This window comes from Monodelphis domestica, chromosome 7 (assembly GCF_027887165.1).
Source record: "Monodelphis domestica isolate mMonDom1 chromosome 7, mMonDom1.pri, whole genome shotgun sequence".
NCBI lineage: Eukaryota > Metazoa > Chordata > Mammalia > Didelphimorphia > Didelphidae > Monodelphis > Monodelphis domestica.
Genome location: NC_077233.1, coordinates 247,316,873 through 247,333,441, shown reverse-complemented (window position 1 = coordinate 247,333,441; position 16,569 = coordinate 247,316,873). Strand labels below are relative to the sequence as shown.

The 16,569-nt window shown below is 37.5% G+C and overlaps 1 protein-coding gene across 1 annotated transcript in view; it reads left to right on the top strand.

The window, feature by feature from the left end:
- The window catches only part of TEK (TEK receptor tyrosine kinase), a 141,809-nt gene extending 126,797 nt beyond the window's left edge, over window positions 1-15,012 (top strand). The window contains exons 20-23 of the mRNA XM_001374814.5: window positions 6,565-6,605; window positions 8,940-9,036; window positions 10,037-10,136; window positions 13,947-15,012. Of these exons, the coding sequence (XP_001374851.2) occupies window positions 6,565-6,605; window positions 8,940-9,036; window positions 10,037-10,136; window positions 13,947-14,021 (313 nt within the window). The 3' untranslated portion in view covers window positions 14,022-15,012. The remainder of the gene's footprint in view (window positions 1-6,564; window positions 6,606-8,939; window positions 9,037-10,036; window positions 10,137-13,946) is intronic.
- The last annotated feature ends 1,557 nt before the right edge of the window (window positions 15,013-16,569 follow it).

The following is a 16,569-nucleotide window of genomic DNA, read 5'->3' as shown; positions in this document are numbered from 1 at the left end:
CCTTTCTGTTTCTTAGCCAGTACCAAATTGTTTTGATGACTGCTGCTTTGTAATATAGTTTGAGGTCTGGGACTGCAAGGCCCCCATCATATGTGTTTTTTTTCATTATTTCCCTGGATATCCTTGATCTTTTGTTCTTCCAAATGAACTTTGTTATGGTTTTTTCTAAATCAGTGAAGAAGTATTTTGGTAGTTCAATGGGTATGGCACTAAATAGATAAATAAGTTTGGGTAGGATGGTCATTTTTATTATATTGGCTCGTCCTATCCATGAGCAGTTAATGTTTTTCCATTTGTTCAGGTCTAGTTTTAGTTGTGTGGCGAGTGTTTTGTAGTTGTGTTCATATAGTTCCTGTGTTTGTCTTGGGAGGTAGATTCCTAGGTATTTTATTTTGTCTAAGGTGATTTTGAATGGGATTTCTCTTTCTAGTTCTTGCTGCTGAGCTGTGTTGGAGATATATAGAAAAGCTGATGATTTATGTGGGTTTATTTTGTATCCTGCAACTTTGCTAAAGTTGTTGATTATTTCAATTAGCTTTTTGGTTGAATCTCTAGGATTCTTTAAGTAGACCATCATGTCATCCGCAAAGAGTGATAACTTGGTCTCCTCCTTGCCTATTCTGATGCCTTCAATTTCTTTATCTTCTCTAATTGCTACTGCTAGTGTTTCTAGTACAATGTCAAATAGTAGAGGTGATAATGGGCATCCTTGTTTCACTCCTGATCTTATTGGGAATGCATCTAGTTTATCCCCATTGCAGATGATATTAGCTGTTGGTTTTAGATATATACTGTTTATTATTTTTAGGAATGACCCTTCTATTCCTATGCTTTCTAGTGTTTTTAATAGGAATGGGTGTTGTATTTTATCAAAGGCTTTTTCTGCATCTATTGAGATAATCATGTGGTTCTTGCTAGTTTGCTTGTTGATGTGGTCAATTATGTGGATGGTTTTCCTAATGTTGAACCAGCCCTGCATCCCTGGTATGAATCCTACTTGATCATGGTGAATGATCCTTCTGATCACTTGCTGGAGTCTTTTTGCTAGTATCCTATTTAAAATTTTTGCATCTATATTCATTAGGGAGATTGGTCTATAGTTTTCTTTCTCTGTTTTTGACCTGCCTGGTTTTGGAATCAGTACCATGTTTGTGTCGTAAAAGGAGTTTGGTAGAACTCCCTCTTTGCTTATTATGTCAAATAGTTTGTATAGTATTGGGGTTAACTGTTCTCTGAATGTTTGATAGAATTCACAGGTGAATCCATCAGGCCCTGGAGATTTTTTCTTAGGAAGTTCTTTGATGGCTTGATGGATTTCAATTTCTGATATGGGATTATTTAAGAATTCTATTTCCTCTTCTGTTAGTCTAGGCAGTTTGTATTTTTGTATATATTCATCCATTTCTCCTAAATTGGTGTATTTATTGCCATATAATTGGGCAAAGTAATTTCTAATGATTGCCTTAATTTCCTCCTCATTGGAGGTGCTGTCCCCCTTTTCATCTTTAATGCTGTGAATTTGCTTTTCTTCCTTCCTTTTTTTAATTAGATTGACCAGTACTTTGTCTATTTTGTTTGTTTTTTCAAAGTACCAGCTTCTTGTCTTATTTATTAAATCAATAGTTCTATCACTTTCGATTTTATTAATTTCTCCCTTAATTTTTAGGATTTCTAATTTGGTTTTCTGCTGGGGGTTTTTAATTTGATCGCTTTCGAGTTTTTTCAATTGCATTTCCAATTGATTGATCTCTGCTCTCCCTTGTTTGTTAATATGAGCTTTCAGGGATATGAATTTGCCTCTGATTACCGCTTTGGCTGCATCCCAAAAGGTTTGAAAGGATGTTTCGCCATTGTCATTTTCCTTGATGAAATTATTAATTGTTTCTATGATTTCTTCTTTAGCTAAACGGTTTTGGAGTATCATATTGTTTAATTTCCAATTGGTTTTAGATTTGGTTTTCCATGTACCATTACTAATCATTATTTTTATTGCCTTGTGATCTGAGAAGGCTGCATTCATTATTTCTGCTTTTTTGCATTTGTGTGCTATGTTTCTGTGACCTAATGTATGGTCAATTTTTGTGAATGTGCCATGTGGTGCTGAGAAGAAGGTGTATTCCTTTTTATCCCTATTTATTTTTCTCCATATGTCTATTAATTCTAATTTTTCTAAGATTTCATTCACTTCTTTTACCTCTTTCTTATTTATTTTTTGATTTGATTTATCTAAATTTGATAATGGTTGGTTTAAGTCTCCCACTAGTATGGTTTTATTGTCTATTTCTTCCTTCAATTCTCCTAGTTTCTCCATTAGAAATTTGGGTGCTATATTATTTGGTGCATACATGTTGATTAATGATATTTCCTCATTGTCTAGAGTCCCTTTTAACAAAATATAATTACCTTCCCTATCCCTTTTGATCAGGTCTATTTTTGCATTGGCTTTATCAGATATCATGATTACCACTCCTGCCTTCTTTCTATCAGTTGAGGCCCAGAAGGTCTTACTCCATCCTTTAATTCTGACCTTGTGGGTGTCAACCCGCCTCATGTGTGTTTCTTGAAGACAACATATGGTAGGGTTTTGGATTCTAATCCATTCAGCTATCCGTCTACGTTTTATGGGTGAGTTCATCCCATTCACGTTCAAAGTTATGATTGTCATTTGTGGACTCCCTGGCATTTCGATTGCCTTCCCTAATTCTAACCTTTTCTTCTTCGGCTCTACCTTTTAGTCCAGTGATTTACTTTGAATCAGTCCCCCTTGTCCCCTCCCTTGATGTTTCCCTTTTTAGTCCCTCCCTTTTTGTTCCCTCCCCCTCCCCCCTCTCTTTCCCTCCCTTTTTGTTCTCCCTCTCCCCCTCCCCCCCTTGGTTTTCCCTTCTCCTTACCCTTGTTGGGTAAGATAGAATTCAAGATCCCAATGGATCTGGATGTTTTTCCCTCTCAGAGTTGATTTCCCTGAGATTGAGGTTTAAGTAACCCCCCCCCCTCTTCCTCTCCTTCTTATAGGAGTTTTCTTCCCCTCCCCTTCCCCTGTGAATCTTTGTGTGAGAACCATTATTCTATTTGGTCTTTCTTTACCCCCTATTTATACATTACATTTTCCCCACATATTAGTATACATAGGTTGATATAAATGTAGTCCTTATAGAAGAGAGTTTGAGTAAAAGAAGATAACATTTTTCCCCTTTCCTTAATATTTACCTTTTCAGGTATTCCTTGCTCTTTGATTTTCGGTATCAAACTTTCCACAGAGCTCTGGTCTTTTCTTTGCAAAAAGTTGGAAGTCTTCTATTTTGTTGAATGCCCATACTTTCCCTTGGAAGTATATAGTCAGTTTTGCTGGGTAGCTGATTCTTGGTTGGAGACCCAGCTCTCTTGCCTTTCTGAAGATCATGTTCCATGCCTTACGATCATTCAGCGTAGAACTTGCAAGGTCTTGTGTGACCCTGATTGGCATTCCTTTATATCTAAATTGTCTTTTTCTGGCTTCCTGTAGGATTTTTTCTTTTGTTTGATAGCTTTGGAATTTGGCAATTACATTCCTGGGAGTTGTCTTTTGGGGGTTTAGTGTAGAAGGTGTTCTGTGAGCTCTGTCAGTGGCTGTATTGCCTCCTTGTTCTAGAATCTCTGGGCAATTTTCTTTAATTATATCTTGTATCACCATGTCCAGTTTGGTGTTTATTTCTGGCTTTTCTGGGAGTCCAATTATTCTTAAATTTTCTCTTCTCCCCCTGTTTTCCAGATCTATCACCTTGTCGGTGAGATATTTTATGTTCTCTTCTAATTTCTTGGTGTTTTGGCTTTGCTTTATTAGTTCTTGCTTTAAAGCCTGGTTTTCTTTTACAGTTTGGTCAAACTGGTTTTGTAGATGCGTGAATTTCTTTTGCATCATTTCCCACTTTTCCTCCCAGAGGGCTTCCATCTTTTTGGTCCTTTCTGATTCAAATTCTTCATGGGTTTGTGGAGAGTTTCTATTTCCTTTGGAAGATTTTGGAGAATTTTCTTGTATATCTTCTTCTATCTGCTCTGTATTTTGTATTTTGGCTCCATAGAATGTGTCCAGAGTCGCCCCTTTCTTCTTATTTTTCTTGGTATTTTGGGGCTTCTGTGCTTCTGTGGAGTTTGTCATCTCTGAACGTGGAGGATTGGCTTTTCTTGTCTTTGTCTGGTGATCAGAGGCTGGGCAGATGTTGGTTCTATGAGCGTTCCCTGGGTTAAACTGAATATGCCTCACTGGAACTGGAATGGAAGGGTCGGACCACGAGGCCACACTCTCCCCCTGGCTCGATTTCCGGAACTTGCCCTCAGAATCCCTGGCCGTGAGGCTGTTTCGTAGGCCTGCGGGGGGATGGGCTGCCGCTTCCCCAAGCTCGAGAGCACAGACTTTCACTGAGACTTGGATAGCAGGATCCAGCCAGTGAGGCTGTCTTGCCCGCCCTGAGGGTTGCTGTTGTTTTGACCAGCTCTCTGCAGCGGAGGCCCCAGGCAGTAACTTTCACCCGGACCGAAGGCTCTTTGCAGCGGAGGCCCCAGGCAGTAACTTTCACCTGGACTGGGACTTGGGTAGAAGACCCTGAGGGTTGTTGTTCCTCAGACCCTGCTCTCTGAGCCCGGCGCGGCTGCCGCTTCCGGGAGCCTTGGACTCTGCGCTCCTACCCCTGAGGTCCGAGGGATCTCGGGTTCTGGCTTTTAAGGGGAGCCGTACCTTTTGAACCGGGTCCAGGTCCAGGAGGAGGGTTCCCAGGGTCTGTGTTGATCGTTTTGAATTTCAGCACCTTAGGAGCTTCTAGTTTGAGATCGGTCGGGAAGGGTTTTCCGGAGATCTGAACTTCAGCTTTCTCTAAGCCGCCATCTTAACCGGAAGTCCCTCATCTTTCATTCTTACCTCATCTCTCATCTCCTTTGCCTCATCTTTCATCCTCTTTACCTCATCTTTCATCTCTTTTGCCTCATTTTCAAGCTAGTTGATTTTGGCTTTCAAGACACTATTTTCTGTTTTCAGATGACTTATATTAGTTTTTAAGTTCTTTTCCCAATTGTCTTCAGTCTCTCTTGTTTTTTTAATTGTATTTTGAGTTCTTCCAAAGCCTGTATCCAATTTGCTAGGTTTTCTGTTTTATTGCTTGATGTTCCCTCCTCCTTCTCTGTTCCATTTGCTCTTTTTCCATTGCCTGTATCGAAGCTGTCGATTGTAATTTCACTTTTCTTTCTGTTGTTTGCTCATATTTACCCCTTCTTTAATTCCTGCAGTTATCTGTACTCTTGCTCCTCTCTCTCTCTTTTTTTTTGGTTTTGGGGTTTTCTGTCAGTCCCCCCTCTTGGAGTTTTGTCAAGAGATCTTTCAGTGCAGTCTGTGGGGGAGGAGTGTTGGAGCTTCCCTGACCTCTGAAGACTTTTGATGGGATTAAGTCCAGCTGGGTTGGGCTGGATGTGCCCTATGGCCAAAACCTCCTGGAAGGTGGGAGCAATATGGAGGGTCTCCACTGCTGTGACCAGGCTGCCTGTTCTGTGCTCCCTATCCAGCTCTTTCCCCTCCACCTGTGTTGGATGCTCTGAGCCTGGCACAGCCCTGCCTGCAAGGTACTCCCTCCAGGCCAGAGCCTTTGCCTGCCCAGAGGTTCCCGCTGCTTCTAGAGGCTTAGCATTCTAGGTGGGTGAGGGGCCCTGGAACCTTCCTTCTTTCTTACCCTTAGGCCCGAGTATTCTCAATTTCGGCTTTTGGGGGGTGTACTTTTTGAATTGAGTCCAGCAGGAGGGTTCCTTGGCTCTTTTTGTTAGGTTTGATTTTCAGTCCTTTAGGAGCATTTGGTTTGTAATTGGTAAGGAAGGGTTTTCAGAGTTCTGAACTTTTGCTGCCTCCACACCACCATCTTGACTCCACTCCCTGCCTCCTTATATTTTTTAAAAAAGCTTCACTCTCCCTATTGAACTGGGCAGAAAAAAAAAAGAAAACATTTTTCTAGTTCTTTTGTGGCCCTGTCCTTCATTAGGGTGACTGGCCAACATTTTATGCACAAATAGCTGTTGCTTTACACTGTCCAAAAATAGTTTTCATCGTTGGAAAAAGACCAGTATACTTTGTATATCAATACAAAGTTTCACTTAACATACATACTTGAGATAAGCATGATTCATAATTTTCTATAGTTCTTAGTAATAGTTCTTGAAGTTAGCTAACTACCTATTTTATACAGATAGAATATTCTCTTTGAATGTACATTATTTAACAATAATAATAGTTAAATTAACAGCTACTGTTTATATCGTGCCTATTATACAACAGATACTGTGCTAGGCACTTTGTAAGAGAAGAGTACAAAATCTGTTTAGAAACAGATGTGATATAAAAATAAAAGATATTAATAAATATTTAATTTTTATTTTTCATACATTAAAAAATTAGACCAGCTAATTATTAACCCAGAACTTTTAAATATAGAGATAATATTCTCTCATTTCCAGGTTAATAAAAAAGAAAATCTTGTATTTTTAGGGAGTACAATACCTAGCCTCATTTTGTTAGTTTGCTAATCCTTTGCCTTTTGCTTCTTTCTATAGGTGGTCCTATGGTGTGTTATTATGGGAGATTGTTAGTTTGGGTGAGTACTTTTGTATACAGTATGTAAATGGAGATGGACATACTGCATTTATCTTTCTCTCCTTTCCACCTCTACACTAAAAAAGAAAACAAAACCCTCATACAAATATGCATGGTCAAATAAGACAAATACCCTACATTGTCCATGTCCAAAAATGTATATCTCATTTTGTGTATTAGTTCATTATCTCTCTATGAGGAGGTGATTATGGGAGATTGTTAGTTTAGGTGAGTACCTTCTTTTACACTAAGTAAATGGAGATGGACATAATGCATGACATTCTATATCCATGTTGGCAAACCTCTGGCACATGTGCCGGAGCGTGCCGGAGGCAGCTTCTGTCCTCCCCCTCTCCACGCACACCTGAGGACATTTTTCACATGGCACAACCCTCTACTCAGCAACCCAATGGGAGTGCTGCCTTCCCACCCCCATCTGGGGTAAGGTGGGGGACTCATATGTGGCATGATGGTTGCAGTTTGGGCAGTTGGTTTCTAAAAGGTTTACCATCACAATCCTATATCTTAATAATGTGACCTTATATTTATTCATCTTAATAATGATTTGGTCATAATAATTTAAATAGTTTTAAAATCTCTATGTTTGCATATTTTTGAAAACCTCATATAATGCTATATAAACTAATGTCTATATGAGAGAAATTTTCATCATCATCATCATATGTGTTTGTATCTCTTGTCAAAGGTTTTTAAGAAGCAGTAGTCAGAATGACAGAAAAGTGGAATGAAGCACACTTCATTTTATACAATTAATATATTGCTGATAAGCTGTGTGAAAATGGAATTTTTAAAAGTATAATCAATAAACGCCCAAACCTGAAATAGTTTTAGAAAGAAATATATTAGGTCATTTGGTCGAACAACTTGAAAAAATTATGGCCCCTTCCTGTCCAGGCTCTGGAAAGTTTACATCATATAGGAGTTAGACAAGGGAACCTACAAATGAACTGTACATATACAGTTAAGTAATTTTGTCAAAAGGGCGAATTAAAAGTTAGGTAGGCTGAGATGGATATGAGTAAATGAAAACACTGAATAAAATTTGTGCAAAGCTGAAACTCAAGGGAAACCCAAAACACAAGCTTGGATGGACCCAGAAAAGACCTGCATGTGAGCACCCCAAAAAAGAATGTTTTGGCTGGATCCAGGCCCTGGGGGAACCCGAAATTCCTTGTAACCATCTCCAATATTCCTGCATAATTATTAGGGTCAGGTGACATTCTGTGTTCAAATAATCTCTAGTTATATAGTTAGGTACAAACATATTAATAAATGATAAATAATAATCCACAGCTATATCAGATTTAGAACTGGAAAGGACCATAAAAGTCATCTGGTCCAAACCTCTCATTTTACAGATAAAGAAATGGAGGTTCAGAGAGGTAATATATATAGTAAGGATCACACAGATCTAGGAATCCAACTTGGGTCCTCTAACTCCCAATTTAAGTCTTTCCATTCTTCCCACTTACTACCTCCAAAATAAATGGAAACTGACCACACAAAGGAACCCTTTGGGGAAGGCTAAAAGGAGTGCCTGTCTGTACTTTACAAATCCTTCTGGCTTCCTTCATTTCTCCCATTCTCTTTCTCTCTTTTTCTTTGTCCATTTATATATCTAATCTGTGTTGCATGAGATTATCATATAGTAGGACTTCATTTTACTTGACCAATATGTTCCAAAACCTTTCTTATAAATTGAAAATTATGCATAATAGTGAACCCCATTATATAATAAGTCTTTTTAAAAAATTAAAACATACCTGGGTGTTTTACAATTTTTTTTTGGCTTGTCAGAGCTATTAGCATCACTAGTTTTGTACTCTTGGGCCATTATCAACAACTAAATAGCATTAATGAAACAAGGAGAACTACTGTTCTGACATGGACATGACTTGTTTCAAGCAACAAACATGCACAAAGACTGATGTAGGAGTTAATGTTTGGTGCAAAAAACAGTAATGACTCAACATTAATGCTTCTCAGAGTGAGAATGAGCATGGTTGGATGAACTGCTGCAAGACTTTATGCTGCTTGGGAAAATGGACTGGATTTAGCATATAATTTTAAAACTTTATATATTTTCTTGCCTTTATTTTTTTTGATTGCCAGTTGTGTATAGCTCAATTCGTGTAGGTTGAGTTCACATAAAATGAAGTCCTACCATATAACGCATTTTCTTAAATCTCCTGCATTGTCTCACCCAATCAAGAGATTAATTAGACCATTAACTTTTGTGACTCAGATTTATCTCTTCACTCATATCAGCTCTGACAGATTGAACTTGACAGGAGGTCCATTTCCTATCTTTTAGGTGGTACACCATACTGTGGAATGACATGTGCAGAACTCTACGAGAAGCTGCCACAGGGTTACAGATTGGAAAAACCCCTCAATTGTGATGATGAGGTGTAAGTCAGCTGATCTAACATTGCCTTAGTTCCAGAGCTATTGGGTCACTATATTGCTAAGTGATAAAAACCATTGTCCAAAGGGTCCAAAAATAAAGGATTTACAAAATGATGAAATCCATGTGTGTATACAACAAAGCTATGATTGTTCACATCATTGGAACACATTCTCTATTAAGAATGGGAACAGACAGAATGGACAATGGACAGAAGATATTGCTCTAGATATTTAAGGGAGGTCATGGTGATTACTTAAGGTGAAAATTAGTATGGGGCAAGAGTCTAGGTTATGGAACTTTGGGAATTTACACAGGGAAATCTAAATCTTTGAGATATTACCTTAAAGAAGCTGCTTTTTTCCCCCTCTTTAGGCAGCCTTCTTTTCCCAGGGAAGTTCTTCATTGCTACCATTATACTACAGGATTGGCTAGTCCTAATTTGATTCTCAACCATAAGACTAATTTTTCCTCTTTGTCAGAATGGTTTAACTTTAGTGACATCCCATTCCCAAGCATGGTTCTTAGAATAGGTTCCTATATTCATGGGATGATGGATTGAGGGAAAATCATTAAAAATATCTGCCTTCTCCAAAATATTAACATCAAGACCTGTTAATGTCTGAAATCTCACCACTAGAGATTATTTTTTTTATCATATTTTTGAAGGGTTTTCCATCTTAAAAGATATCAGTGCAAATGGTAGGCCATTGTTGGTTATTACCATTGTGAGGTTGGAGTACATTTGAGACATCGAAACTTAGAACAGAGACTTAGTTAGAAATATGGCATGTAGAATAAGGAAAACAGGGGAAGCAGAAAAGCTACACAGAAAGGGAGGTGAGAAGGCAATAGAAAATTATCTTCAATGGTTCTACAATTTTCCTGGGGTTGGCTCACCTCAGATAAGAGATCACATATCTACTTTTCCTTTGCTTCCAATGTAAGTTTCAAGTATGTAGTGAATTTATTGTTTTTAATATTTAATATTTTCATTTTCAAAGCTATGATCTAATGAGACAGTGCTGGCGTGAGAAACCATATGAAAGGCCATCATTTGCTCAGATCCTCGTGTCCTTAAACAGGATGTTAGAAGAACGAAAGGTAAGGATCAGGACACTCCTGGTTTGTACCCAAGTGTTCTATTATTTCTTTTGAATAAGCAGCTTGACATTTAAATCCTAGATTAATTTAAATAAATATGAGCTATTTGTTATTTGTCATGTGCCTAGCATAGTGCCAAGATTCTTAGGAATATGAAAAAGAATGTCACATGGCATCCTTCCTCAAAACATTTACAACTTTGTGAAGGAATTGGTCAAATAAGATAATTTATGAAAAACATTTTACAAACCTTGAGGGGATAGTCAAAACCCCCTTTCCCTCAAATTCATTAGATTAATGTACTTGGAAACATCACTTTCTTCATATCAGAATCGAGAATTTTAATTAAGGTTCTCTATATTATGATAAGACTTTACCTAAGACTTTCCTAATAACAGCAAGAGGGAAAAATATCATAAATCTACTAGTAGGTAAAGTGTTGTACTTAAAAACACAACCACCAGAATTCAAATCTTGCCTCAGATAACTTCAGAACTATGTGACACTTGGGCAAGTCATTTAACACCCTTACACCTCAGTTTTCTTCATCTTTAAAAAAGGGGATAAAAATAGCATCTACCTCCCAGGGTTATTGTGAGTATCAAATGGGATAACCTATATAAAGTTGCAAAGCTTAAAGTACTTGGTAAATGCTAGCTATGATGATGATGAATAAAACTGGAATGGAAATGGGAAAAGCTTGTACTATATGCTTCTCTGAGCCTTCAATTGCTAAGAGCTGAGAATACAAATATACAGCAAGGACAGTTTCTACCCTAAAGGAATTTACATTCTAGTGAAAAAAAATAACATGGTTTTGGGGAGTTGGTAGTGGTGAGTTGAGATTTCTCATGATTTCTAGGAATAATAGAGCATACTATATTTGGCAGATTCCAGAACTAAAGTGGAATCAGAGAGGAGGATGGGTTATTAATGAAAGGAAGGAGGAGGGAAGAAATTAAGCACATCTAAGGGAAAAGGTCACCAATCAGAATTAAGTAGAGAAGTTAGTAGTCCCAAACTAAAAGAAATTTGTAGAACATTTAGTGTACTTCACTCATTTTGCAAAGGAAACAATGGCTCATTTGTTCAAGGATATATAGGTAATATTTGGGAGAGCTAAGATTTTAACTGAGGGGCAGTTAGGTGCATAGAGGATGTAGTACCAGGCTCAGAGTCAGGAAGACTCATCTTCCTGAATTCAAATCTGGCCTTAGACACATAATAGCTTGGTGATCCTGGGCAAGTCATTTAACCCTATTTGCCTCCATTTCTTCAGTTGTAAAATGAGTTAGAGAAGAAAATGGCAAGCTCTGGTATCTTTGAAAAAAGAAAAAAGAAAACTAACGAAAAAATCTAAATGAGTTTACAAAGATTTGGACATGACTAAACAACAATAACAAGAAGATTTGAACCAAAGCCCCCCTATCCAGCATTCCAAATCTACCATTCCTTCCATTGTAACACAATAATATTATATATGGAAAAGTCAAGTGATGATGCCAATAGTAACAAAAATAAAGGGACAGATTCAAGAGACTTTGACTGGAAAAAATGAGTTAAGATTTGGTAAGGAACAGATCAGATATAGAGGCTAAAAAAGAAAATCACTCAATATGTATTTTAATACTGGAAAAAAACCCAGGAAACAAATTGGATTTGTTCAGAGCTGCTGTAACCACATCACCTTCTTTGTAATTCTACAACACAATTTTCATCATGCCTCTTCCTCAACAATGAGAGATCAAGTCCAAAGTCCTTTGTGTGGCTTTCAAATTCTTGAATGGGAGGACTCACATCTGATCAATACAATTTCTTTTCCCAGGTTTTCAGTGTTGACTTGAAACTAATCAGACCATTACTGCAACTACATTCTCTTCTCTAACCAGGTTTTCACTGATGCTCTTTCTCCACCTGAATCACCAGTCTTGTCCTTCCTTTATTCTACCTATTCAAATTCAAGTCTTGGCTTAGGTGTCACTTCTTCCCTAAAGCTTCCTATAAATATTCCAGCCCACATCAATCTTCCCTTCTCTGAATTGTGCTAGCATTTATAGACCAAATCACACAATTGAATTATGTATTGCTCCTTAATTGTTTCACACATTGGTCTTATCTTAACCAAATGATAAGCCCCTGAAGGGCAGGGACTGTGTATTACACTAATTTCTCAACAAATGCAATACTTGACAAGAGATTGCACTTTCCCAACACTAACTTATATAAAGCCTGAGTGGGGTTTATAATCATGCTTTGCACAAATTTAAACATTGTAATAACATTGTAGATAAATTATTATTGTAATAGACATTGTAATAATAATTGTTGATGAGTGCACATTATATTGATGTATTTGTTTATATCAGTGGTTTTCAACCTCTCAATTTGTAGCAATGAGAATACATAATGCATATCAGGTATTTACATTCCGAATCATAACTGTAGCAAAATTACAGTTTTGAAGTAGCCACCAAAATAATTTTTTGGTTTGGGGTCACCACAACACGAGGAACTGTATTGCGGGGTCACGGCATTAGAAAGGTTGAGAACCACTGGTTTATATAATTGAAAGAAAAAATAGGTACTATATTGCAGTGATGGTGAACCTTTTAGAGACTGAGTGCCCAGACTGCACCCTCATACTGCATGTGAACCACCATTTTATCAGGAAGTGCTCCCATTGGGCTGCTGGGCAGAGGGGTGGGGCAGGTGAGAAATGTCCTCAGGTGTGGTAGGGGGGGAGGGGAGCAACCCCCTTTTGCACACATGCCCATAGGTTCACCAATATGACATTATAGTATTTTCTTATGAATATTTTTTTTTCTCTTTCAAAGAGATCGGATTTTAAGGATAAAGGATCTTTGGGAGTAGTTTCTGTTTGGAATTAATTATATTTGTTGATTGATTCATAGGAAATTTGGCAGAAATTTAACCTGCTCAATAAAAGTCTAGTGATCTTAGGCAAAAAGGCACTGTGGTATAGTCAAGTCAAGAAGCATTTATGAAGTACCTACTCTGGGCCAAACATTGTGTTAAGTGTTAGGATAAAAAGAAAGGCGAAAAACAGTCCTTATTCTCAAGGATCTCACAGCCCAGTAAGGACACAACATGCAAAAAACAATGTTCTCTCTCTCTCTCTCTCTCTCTCTTTATATATATATATATATATATATATATATATATATATATATACACACACACACATATGTATATCAGATAAATTAGAAAAAACTCTCATGGGTAAGGCATTGGCATGAAGGAGGACTGGGAAAGATTTCTTGCAGAAGACATGATTTTAAATGAGACTTGGCAGAAGTCTGGGAGGCCAGGACATAAAGAGGAAGAGTATTGCAGAATGGGGGGGTGGCAATTGAAAATGCTCTGCAGATGGAATAAAAGCACCCCCATATCAACAGAATTACAGATTCCTGGCAATAAGGAAGGAAATTCAGCTACCTAGGAATGCTACATATAGTTTTACTGTACTCATTTCCTCTTTTGGGATAGAAGCTCATTCTAAGTAGGGACTGTATCATTCATTCTTTGTATTAGTGCCTACCAAAGTGACTTAGGCATTTAACAAACATATACTGATTAACTGATATTTTGAAATGCAAACTTTCTTAACCTGGATTTAATCACTAGGGCAGTAGTGCTCTTATTTGAAAGGAAGCAAATAGAATCTCAAGCCATTGCAATTTTATTTTAGTGCAGACGAGTATAATTACAAAAATATTAATGCCTATTTTCTAACAGATACATGGAGTTACAAATATAACCTGTGAATCTGAATTCTTCTCTTTCTTCCAGACCTATGTGAATACTACTCTTTATGAGAAGTTTACCTATGCAGGCATAGACTGCTCTGCTGAAGAGGCTGCTTAGTGGAGACCATCTTCATAGATCACCTCCTTCCCCAGGAAATCCAGCTTCTCCAGCATGCAATGTGATATAGGATGTAGAAATGTGTATATCTTCTGTATGTATGAAACACTTTCATTACAGATACCTATGTGTATGTCTTACAATAGGCTCTGGTTATAGACCTGTATATACTATTTTGCGTAAGAATGTGTTAGAATCCAGAATCATTGTTATACATTTGCATATACAATAATATATTTTTCTAGAAATGAGGGCTCCTTCTGAGAAGGTCCATAGAAACACATTTATCATCATGCATTTTTTCATTATGGTCCTAGATTTGTCTTTATGTTTTCTCTAAGACTATGTTGATAACAAAAGAAGTAATTTATAGCAATGGACTAAAATTTTGCTATAAACTTAATATGATAATTAACTAGATGGGAAAAATCTGGCATCTTAACTAGATTAGCCAGAAAGCTACACTGAGTAGATGGGTAAGTCATTAATTGATTATATTCATATGGTTTTCTGCAAAGGAAAACAAATTACTTTTTGATTTATAGGAACAGATGTGACACCACTCACGTACATGTGACAATTTGGTCATGTATACTTTGGTGAATATAAGACCCATTTAGAAAAGCAATTTTCAAGAGCTGACTCACTCATTTTATGTGTGGAGTGACTGAACCAAAGTATTACTAGAACTACTGCCTAATTCTAGAAATATTTTGTTCTTCAATCCATATATTTAGCTGAGAACTGCTTTTTTTTTCTAGGGAAATTGATGTCCTTAAGCAGTGCATAGCTTTAAGTACTAGAAAACCTAGTTATTTTAGGGGGCCACACAGTATTTATCATGCAGAATGAACTTCCATAAATGTATTACACATTGTAAAAATGAGTTTTGATACAATTGTTTTTCCTTTTTGTATTATGTGCTCACATTGGACTAAAAGAGGTCATTTAATAAGGGAATAAATGTTTTGCCTACATTTTAAAATGTAAACGTTTATGTGTTGTTGTCCTGTTTATTTAAAACCACTCTTACAAATTAAGACCTGGGTTAAAGTCTATCCTTTGCAACTTTGCACTATCCCTTGTACCACACGGCCCTTTAATTAGCCAGAGGTGGTAGTAAATACCTGTAATTGCTATTACTGAGATTGTTTTTAAGTGAGTTTGGCAGATCACTTGAGCTCAGGAATTCTGAGAAACAAGAAAACTAAAGATGACAGAGTGTCTAGGGTACATTGAGAATCCAAGAGTGGGGAACACCAAGTTTCCTATGAAGGGGTAAACTAGTTCAGTTCCAAAACAGAGCAGGTCAAAACTTCCTTGTTGATCAGTATTTGTATTGGGTTTTCTTAAGGGGAATTTTGGAAGTAATGAACCAGAGTGAAGAGACAGAGTTGATGGAATGAAGGGAACCAGGAAGTGGAGGAGAAGTGCTCAGAATCCAGGGGTGAGACTTCTGAGGAGAGTAACTGACTTCAGGGAGTTGGGTTGAGACTCTGGAGAAGAAAGCATCTCCAAAACATAGCTCCTTCCTCCTAGGAACCTCCAACCTGTTCCTGAGAGAAACCAGCCAGTTTCTGAATATCTTTTTGATCCTGTACTCTAATAATACTACATCTGGAGAAGTCTCAAGCAGGAATTTCAAGCTACAGTGACTTGAGCTGCTCAGTTTGCCTTGTGGGGCTTTGGTCTCATCAAGGTCGACTAGGTCACACCTGGCACCTGATTCTGTCATAATCTGCAACTTTTCAAGAGACTATATTCTATGTGGGCTTAGCCTAGGTTAGTTCAGATTAGATGGAGAGAATTGAGACAAAGAGGAAGATAGTGTAGCCTCAGCTGAGGACAGAAGCGACTTTATGTAAAGTCAGATGGCGGGACAAAGGTAGATTCAATCAATATTAGGGAAACTCCTCAGCCCATATACCTTACCCTATCCCAATCAACAATTTATAATAAAATCCCATTACCATTTAAGTGTAATCATAGTGGTTATCTATGTAAAAATGGAGATTTTGAACCCCAGACTTCAATCCCCAGCAGTCCTTGGTGTTTCCCAGAATTCCCTATAATCTCACCTGAGTCCCCAGGTTGGTGAGATCACAATTGGTATTTAACTGGCAGTAATGCCTCCCTTGCTCTTCTCTTCAATTGCAATGATGTAGGAAGTTAGTGGTAAGCTAAGCACAGGGATTCTGAATTGGCTAATCAGCCATGGGCATGTGGTTTTTATTTTGTATCCTTGCTTTCTAATAATCCTTAATAAACCTCTAAAATATAATATTTTTATTAATAGAAATATAAAATAATTATTACATCTACTGGCCCTGGGCAGAAAGAAGCCATTTAGTTCTCTGAGCCCGAGGAAAGTTCCTCTAGGCCATGTTAAGTAAAATCCCAATCAACTATCTAAATCACCTTTAATAGTTTGTGAATGGCTATTATATATTCTAAAAAGAAAAACAGGCACAGTTGATTGATGTACCTATAATCTCTATAACTGGGGAAGACTGAGGTTATTGGAGAATTGAATCTGGGAGTTCAAGCA